The sequence below is a fragment of the Triturus cristatus genome, chromosome 4_1, assembly GCF_964204655.1.
Source record: "Triturus cristatus chromosome 4_1, aTriCri1.1, whole genome shotgun sequence".
NCBI classification, from domain to species: Eukaryota; Metazoa; Chordata; class Amphibia; order Caudata; family Salamandridae; genus Triturus; species Triturus cristatus.
The window spans coordinates 1,210,614,225-1,210,623,243 of NC_140585.1; the positions used below are offsets into that span (position 1 = coordinate 1,210,614,225).

The 9,019-nt window shown below is 34.9% G+C and overlaps 1 protein-coding gene across 1 annotated transcript; it reads right to left on the reverse strand.

The window, feature by feature from the left end:
• Positions 1-75: 75 nt before the first annotated feature.
• LOC146856413 (uncharacterized) lies at positions 76-3,431 on the reverse strand. The gene is made up of 3 exons (XM_085651249.1): positions 3,286-3,431; positions 2,228-2,443; positions 76-345 (listed from the first exon to the last, which is right to left on the reverse strand). Exons 1-3 carry the CDS (start codon positions 3,418-3,420, stop codon positions 76-78), a joined length of 621 nt encoding a protein of 206 aa, XP_085507375.1. The 5' UTR covers positions 3,421-3,431.
• Positions 3,432-9,019: the final 5,588 nt, after the last annotated feature.

A 9,019-nucleotide genomic window follows, 5' to 3' on the forward strand; every position in this document is an offset into this window, starting at 1 on the left:
ATTGTTAAGTACATTTTTTCTTTATTATAAAATATGTACAACTGAAGCGTAATAATGGCAATCAAAAACGGGAATTTACATTGAAATATCCTTTAATATTTTAATAATTTTCCCATTGCAAAAAACCACTTCGCAAGTTTGTGGCAAATGGTGCGGAAGAGCATCTCCTAAGTCTTCCACCTCTGTACAAAGCATAAACCAATCTATGAGTAGTTCATTGCTTATATCCATGGATTGGAATGTTTCAGTGTTTACTACTTGTGAAGTCACAGTACTGATTTCTCCTTCTGTGTTTTCAATGCCATATATTTCGATGGTGATTGTTTCTGACGGTGCTTCTGTTACCTGCGAGTATAAGTAAATGCAAAAATTAGCGAATTACTGTTTGGAGTAGTTATAGAGATTGCTTCTGATATAGTCCAAAGCTTATTGTAATTGACCTAGTTGAAGATTGCTACTGTGGGTGATTTTGTGGGTTAGTAGAGTGCTAGGTTAGAGGGTTCCTAGAGGTGTATTACCTGCGAGGGTCAGCAGAGGTGTAAAATAGGTATAGAGGTGTAGAAGAGTGCTATAGGTGTAGTATGGTTTATAGGTGTAGAAGAGGGGTATAGGGGTAGTAGAGAAATAAAGGGGTAGAGGCGTAGAAGAGGTGTTGTTGGTTATAGTTGGTGTAGCTGGATCTTAGAGTGTTATAGGGCTAGTTGAGGGTTAGAGGGGTATTAGATCGTTAGCACAGGGCTCGAGGGGTTGAGGTGTAGCCGAGGTGTAGAGTGTTTGAAGATGGTTAGAGAGGTAGAAGATAGGTATAGTATAAGTAAATGTCTAGAAGAGAGTTAGAGTGTACAAGACAGGTACATTGGTATAAGAGAGGTAGAGGTGCACAAGAGATGTAGATGTGCTGGTTTGTGTTTTTCCCTACTAATGAGTTTTAGTAGAGTCTGCGGGTTAGAATAGATGTAGCTGCTAAGCATTGACTTTGTTTTGATGTAAATGTCTTGCAGATATATAAAGGGCAATAGTGGTAGTAGAGGCTTAGAGGTGTAAAAGAGGGATATAATACCGTGCAAATATGCCTCCTGGGCTAGAAAACTAGTAGCATCGGTGTATAAGTTTTTGTTAATGTGGTCGAAGAGGGGTAGTGGGTTCGTTAGGCTAGTTGAGTGTTGCTAAAGATGTAGAAGATGTGTTGAGTGCTTGAAGAGTGGTATAGGCTTATAGGGCTACTAGAGGTGTGCTGTGCTCGAATAGTGTTATTTGAGTGGTATAATAAGTCTATAGGGGTAGTATAGGGTTTGAGGTGTATTAGAGGTGTTGTAGTGGTTTAGAAGAGTGGTATAGTTGTAGAAGAAGGGTAGTTGACTAGAGGTTTAGATGATGGATAGAAGTGCGTTAGAAGTCTGGCAGATGTGTAGAGTATGGCTAGTATAGTGGTGGAGGTTTCTTAGAGTGTTTGATACTTTCCAGAGGGTTTTTATGTCTCAAAGAGGTGTAGAGGGCTAGAAGAGGGGTACTGGTGTGTAATAGTGTTACAAGTGTGCCTAGAAGAGGGGTAGCAGAGGGTTTGAATCTGTGTAGAAGAGGGATCGAAGAAGATAATAGGGTTATTAGAGGCTTTTAAGCGGCCTAGAAGAGATGCCCCTTAATGTTTTTTCTATGAACCCCTAACTGGTGGGGGCAAAAACTTTTTTTTTTTTTTTTTTAAACAGTCCTTTATTTACTGTTCCACAATACACAGCTTCCAGCCTACAACCCTTCGGGCCGGCCGCGCAAAATATAACACCAGCATTGCTACGTAGTTACACAGCCCAGTGCCGTCAACCCGGGGGTACGGCGGCGCTATAAAGTGCAAGTGCCTCACAGTTGAAAGGAGGATAGTGAAGGACTCATTTTCTCTTTTTTTAAAAACATAAACCAGAACACGGTGCGAGGGTATCGCCAGTGAGCCCACAACCGAAACAACCCCTCCCCCCCCCTCCCAACCCATTAATCCAGGCCACATTGTGAACACAGTAAGTTCGCCTATGTACCAGTGATGCGACTAGGGCGCCCCCTTCCCAAGCCCGTGGGGCCTCAGGGTCGCCAGGAGCCCTACATATCTCCCAAGCTGTCGTGCTCAGTGGACGGAGGCTCGCAAATGCCTCCCCTGAAATCGTTCCTCAAAAACTTTGTTAGTTATTGTTACCCAACAATTTTAAATCCCCTTGATATTCCTAATACTAGTACTTACTTGAATGTGGCTGTGCCTTGTTGTATTCAATATTTTGTGCCCGTTAAATTCATGCACAGTGACATGTGCCAAAGTCACGTATTGTCCGATGTTTGTCTTAAACGCTGTTGCCTCTCGCCATAATGTCAACTTAATGAAGTCAGTCGCATCCTTTAAGGTAATTGATTTGAGTTTAGTTTGTTGTCCGCTGATGAAGACTGTTTTGATGTCTTCTTCCTGTTAAAAAAAAATACATAGTTACATATTGTTTTGTTTGCGTGTTAGTGCGAGAGGTATTGATTTTTTTAGAGCAAAAGTTATTTATTTATGTAATCGAATAGTTACTAAATTGTTGTTAGATATTGATGTAATGTGATAGTGGTAGCTGTAGATATGTGTGTTTTAGTTATTGTAAGATAGACAAACTGATATAGTTACAATCTGTCTGTTCCGTATAAAAATGTAGAGGCTTATTAAAAGCAAATACAAATTAAAAGCTATAAAGTGTTTGTTTGTGATATTTGATATGTTATTTAAAGACTACCAAAGTGCTATATGTTTTGCTGAAGGTAGAGGCATAGTTTAAAAACCGAAGTGTTTTTTTATGTGTCTTGCAATAAATATGTTACTGTGTTGATGTTGTAACCTTTTCAGTATTAGTAATGTAGATCAAGGTGTGTATGCAGAGTTTTAGAGTGCATTAAGTCTGCGTTAGCGATACAGTTACTTAGTGATATAGATTTATCATTTTTGTGCAAGAGAATGAATGTAACATAGTTAAGTAATCTATTATGCTCTACTTACAATACTGAAATAATAAGTGAAATGTAATGATGTCTGTGTACTAAGTTATAAGTATTTAGGATGTAAAGATATTGATTGAGAGAGTGAGCTTTCCATACTGAAACTTAGAATTAGATGTATTTGGATTGAGTGACTAGAATAGTGATATAGAGAGACAGTTTCTGTCTGTTGTTTCCTTAACTAGTCTGATGGATATAAATGTTGGTGATGTTTAATAGTTCGCAGAGGAAGAGTGATTTATAGGTATATTAAGTTACAGTGCGATTGATACTTACTTCTGAAATTGTCCCGCATACTGTCATAAGGCTTTTCAAACTCGCGGCTTTAATTGCCTTTATTGGTGAGGCTGGTGGTGCTGGCGGTTGCAAAATGCTTTCTGCTTCTTTGACTATCAAGTCTGATATTGGCATTGCATTAAATGTTGTTATTTTTGATTGTTTGGTAATGATTATTGAATTGTTTTTGATAATAAAATTGCGTATTAGTAGTCCATTGTTTTCCTTAGTTTGATTGTAAAATTCCTCTTGATGGATCCAGTCGCATCAGCAAATGCCAAATAAAACAAAACTTTGTTTTCTTGCTTTGCATTTTTGTAGTATGTTTTTTTGGAGCACTTGATAACGTTGACTCTTATTGGCTTTTGATACGGCTTGTTGTCTTCTGCTGGCTTATTAATAATTTCTCGAATAGTCAGCATCTGAAATGATAGTAAAATTATTCGCATTTTAAATTGATACCCATAAAGCCTTATGATCGCTATAATAGCTTTCCAATGCCCATAGTTTTCCAATAGTCCATTTGTGTATATGTGATCTAATAAAGTTTGACAGTTTGTTGTGTAACTGTCTATGATCTGTATGCATTTAATTTTTTTTTTAGAACATCTTGAAGTTCAGTACTGGCTGTGCATTTTGTCTTCAAATCTACGTTAAAATCTCCCATAATGATATATTTGTAGTTTGGGTAAAAGTTTGTAATGTTTATGATTTTTTGCAAAACTGATTGTATTAAGATATGTGGTGGTTTGTATAGTATCACAAATAGGTAATCAGTATTATTAATATGTAATGTGAAATGTATCATGTCAATCCCTTCTTGTGTTTCAAAAATGAGTAGAAGAAAAATATCCCTTTTGTAGTAAAGTATCATCCCATGGTTAGTGTTGTGAGCATGGAATGTATCAAATATCATATGATGATATTGTTCTATGTACAAATCTAGTTCTGTTGCCTTTCTTGTAGTGTTGATCTCTGTCAAACAAATAATGTCTGCTTTTAACATGTTTTTATCTGATAACATAGATTTAAAATGTTTTGTAGTGATCGTATATTGTGTGTGATAATATTAATATGTGTATTGTATGTTTGTTATTGTGGTACAGAAATTTCGAGTGGCATCTGTGTACTTAATCTTTGCATTTCAAAATTTACTTTTGGATGCATTATAATTTTTTCCTCATTAAAGTTCTGAACATATATGTTTTCAATAGATTTAGCTCTGCTTAAAGCAACATAATGCAAATGATGTATTTTACTGCTATTAAAGTGTATATAATGTGGTTCTATGGTTTCAACTTGTGTCCTATGTATAGTCCTTGCAGATGCTTGCGCAATGGAAATTGTTTGCCTATAATAGTAATACATTTCTTAGTAAATTGAAAATATCTTGCTATAGGATGTATTGGTGTCCATGTCTCTAAAACTCCTGAGTGATATAAGTGTTTATTAGCTTCGCGTGTTATTTTCCCAACATCTTTATTATCAAATGCCACCCAAACAATAAATGGTGTATTATTAATGATTTCAACTAACTACCAAACCTGATGCTCCATTTGTTAATCCATCATTTACATCCACATTACACGTTAAATCATATCTTAGCTGTAAAGTTATGTGTAATGTGTGTGCTAGCCCCATTGTTTTAGTTGGATCTTTTGGTAATTGTTTGAGTATAGTTCCTTTTACTTTCTCTGCAAGATCTGAACTGACGGTATCTTTAGCTATTGTTGTGAAAACTGGATATTGCTGGCTATGCTGGTCTAAAACTTTTTTGTTGATCTCATTTACTTCGAAATTAGTTGACATTATATATGGTATTGTTGTGCTAATCCTGTCATTTGGCAGTATTTCTCTCCGCTTTATGTCTGTAATATCTTGTTGTGTATGTTTCCCCTCTCTTAACCTTTTTAGTAATTCTGCAAAGTAAAGGTCATTTTTCTGCCGCATAATTTTGGTTAGTTCAAATAGTCTAAAATGTTCTACCCATAAGTTTGTACTTAAAGGTCCATATGAATGTTTCCCTTCTTCAAAAATATAGCTGTCGAAAACAAAACGCAACATATACTGTTCTTTATACATCGTGGCATAGGCGTACCTGCCGTCGCCACTACATCTACCACAGTCCCTTGGGGCAACTTGCTGGTGTGACGAGCAGTGTGCGACCAACCTTAGCGAAAACAAAACAGGTTTTAATTGGTAAAAGTCTCCAATAGCTAAAACAGAAAGACCTCCAAAAGGTAAATTGGATGCTTTTATTTCTTGTAGCCTGTTATGTATAAAACTGAACATATTTCTCCCAACCATAGAAATCTCATCGATAATTAGCACTTTAACATGCATCAGTTGTATTTGCAGAGCACTTCTATGTTCATGAGTTAGCGGTTTATAATTTAAACTTTGTGACACAGGTATTTTAAAAGTGCTATGCAGTGTTTTCCCATTAATATTATGTGCTGCTTTGCCTGTTGGAGCTGTAAGCAATACGTAAACATTGTCAGGATTTTCACCTGCCTTTGTATTATAATACCGTAGTTATGTTTGATATAGTGCAGTTATTAGAAAGCTTTTTCCATCTCCTGCCCCTCCTGTACAAAAAGTATAGCATGGAGTGTCTTTAGTTTTTAACCAGTGCAAATGATGGTACACAAAATTCAATTGTTCTTCAGTTAAATTATGCATTATATTATAGTATTGTTCATCCGGCAAAATAGAATTTTTAAGGTTTTGTTCTTCAATAATGCTTCTAATACCTAAATCTAATGACAAGTCATATATGATTGGATGTTCATTATTCTTACCCTCATTTCCCAAATTTTCAAAAGGTATTACTGGTGATAGAGGAGAAGTTCATATTATTTCATTAGTGATTTCAGGATTAAGGTTTGTAATCTCCCCATGATTATTATTTTAATGTGAAAGGTGCAGATCTACAATGTTTTTAACTTGTATTTATCTTTCATAGTATGTGCTGCTATGTAATATTATTTTTCTTTCTTCCCTCCATGGATAGTGAAGCATTAAGATTTCTCTATAATAATTTTCTGGGTCATTGTTTTTGTTAAATCTGCAATAACGTATAATTCTACTACGTGGGCGCTTACTTAAGGTATAGTTTGTGTCTATGTGGATATTTTCCCCATCTCCTATTGTGCTTTCTATTTCTATTTCTTCCTCATCTGAGCTGTAAAAATTTGTTTCCATTAGTAAGTTTTCACTATCATTTTTTTCCCTCCTAAATTTCCTTCTCGGAGTATAATTATAATTAGACGCATAATCAGCTAATGTACATTTTTCTAAAGCCTTTGGCCGCTTACAGTATTTTTCTATAAGATTCTCACATTGGATGTTAGTTGATGTATCCGGCAAAGCATTGATAGTATCTATATCTCGCATCAAATATGTCCTTTTTTCAGGAGGGCTAGTATTAATGAATACAAATGAGCGTGAGCTTTTCCGTAATGGAATTTGAAGAATGAGATAAGCAGCTTCTTGAGCACCTATCTCTGTATAGTTTAGAAATTTGTTTCCTATGTGTTTAAATTGATCTTTTACATTAGGATTATAATGTACTTCTTTTGCAGCTTGTGATATGAGTTTGCTCATTCCTCTTTGTGATTTACTGATATATGAAATATTGTAGACAGCACAATCATAAGCATCTAATATAAACTGTCAATGTTAGCTCTCCAAGCTTCTAAAATTGTCAGATTATAGTTATTAATAAAACATTCGCCCGGTGTTCTTATACAAGTTATATACTGCTCATTATCGATTTTTATAACGCCTAAGAATTCAGTAAAAGTTAGTGTATTAAAACTAGGACTATTCATCGCTTCATGGATCACTTGTATATTTGCTTTCCACTGTTTATCTGTTTCGTCGTGTGGCAAAGATTCTAGTACTATATTGTCTGACATTGGATATTTAGGATATTGATATTTGCATGTCCTTTTGTTTTTTCTTCTACAGTTTTTAGTGTGCCCATGACTTTGGAGATTAATTAAAGGCTCTAATTGTGGCTCTTGTGACTTAGTACATGTGATGTATTTCTCTATAAAGTAAATTACTTCTTCAATCTTTGACACACCGTATATCGGAGCATTTTCAATCCATAGTATATGTGGTGAACCTCTTTGTTGAAATTCTACTCTGTAGAAGTAGTCAACTACTTTTCCAATAGGATTATTTTCATGCATTAAAACACCATTAAATAATTTCCTAACTTGATAGTCGAAATGCCTTGCACATGTAATTGGATCTTGTTGTATTAATTTACACTTAGTTTCCCAAGGCATGTTTAAAAACTCTTCCTCTGTGCATTGATTTAGTTTTTCTACTCGTAATAGTATGTTTATTAAATGGTGCCATTTAGTTTCTGCAGCAGATAGCGTTAAAAAAAAACGTTGGTATTCCAAGTTGTCTTATCATAGCAAACAGATCTTTTTTGCAATTTTCCCAATATGGTGGTGAACTGCGGATAGTTTTTAAGATTTTGTAACCTTCATTATACTGTAAGACATTTTCCAAATTATCTTTTATGTCTTTTGCAGTAATACATTTACTATTGTTAATTTTTTTTCCGTAGTGAAATGTTAATTTTACCTTGAATGTGTTTAATATGCAATTTCTTTAGTTTGAAGAAAACATTCGTTATAGATTTAGCTACTCTTCTATCATAACTTCTTAATTCCCATTGACAAATGGTACTATAATGTACAGGTACGTGTCTATCATTATTGTTAGGTCTTCGTTCACCACAAAAAATACTTGGGAAAGCTACAAATTCTGAATCTTTGTCTTCATATAAACCTCATGGTGTGTTATGTTCTGCAGGTGCTAAACTTAAGATATGAACACTATCAGTGGTAATAGTTTCATTTGCTAACATCGTATCTAAATTCCCAGCTTCTCTGTTGTCTGAAGTATCTGATGAATTATTTGTCTCAGATGTTTCCCCATTATCGTTTATTTCCAGTGGTATATACTCCCAATCGGGATTAATAGTGACCCCATATTCATTAAACATGGCACTATTGTTGGATAGCCATATAGCTGCCTGTTTTACTATATTTGGTCTATATTTTCAAAATGTGTGTATGAGTTATAAGCTAACTTCCTTTTCAATTTGACTGGAATTGTCATGGTGTCATTAATTTGCCTTGGTAAAATTGTAACGGTTGTCATCACATCTGCAGGCACATTAACTATAGCACCCGATAATGATTTCTGAAACCCCCATGGTAAAGATCTAATTTGTAGGAAAGGAATTCTCGGTGAAACTAATCTTTCCTCTAAATTATGCAAGTATAATTGCGTTGGTATATTTGGAAACTTCATGCCATTTAAAAAAGAACATGGTGGTATTTTATCTTTAAGCATGTAAGTATAGCAAGTTCTACAAATATAATCTGTTTTTTTGCTAGCAATGTTACATTGCTGAAATCTTTTACGTGTGCAAATAGTATGTGTATTCTTTAAAGAGTGTCTGTGCCATAATTGATTGCGAATAGTACAGATGTACTCTGGCCCATCTAATATATCCTTATGAAAACCACTAATCATTTCCCTAATAGTTTGTTTTTTTGTTTTCCTTGGTTTCTCCACCCTGACTACATTTTGGATGTTAGTTTCCACACACCTTTTTTGCTTGATCCCAAGACTTCTTCTATAGTAGCAGTACATCTTTTTTGGGCTACTTTTGGCCCCAAATTTTCCCCTGTATTTAAACTAT

What these genes read in the sequence shown, in the direction of transcription:
- LOC146856413 (XM_085651249.1), bottom strand. Translation starts at nt 3,420, where the DNA reads ATGCCAATATCAGACTTGATAGTCAAAGAAGCAGAAAGCATTTTGCAA. An exon ending in TATGCGGGACAATTTCAGAA is followed by an intron (nt 2,444 to 3,285) that starts GTAAGTATCAAT and finishes TTTTTTTAACAG; the next exon opens with GAAGAAGACATCAAAACAGT. An exon ending in CAAGGCACAGCCACATTCAA is followed by an intron (nt 346 to 2,227) that starts GTAAGTACTAGT and finishes TTATACTCGCAG; the next exon opens with GTAACAGAAGCACCGTCAGA.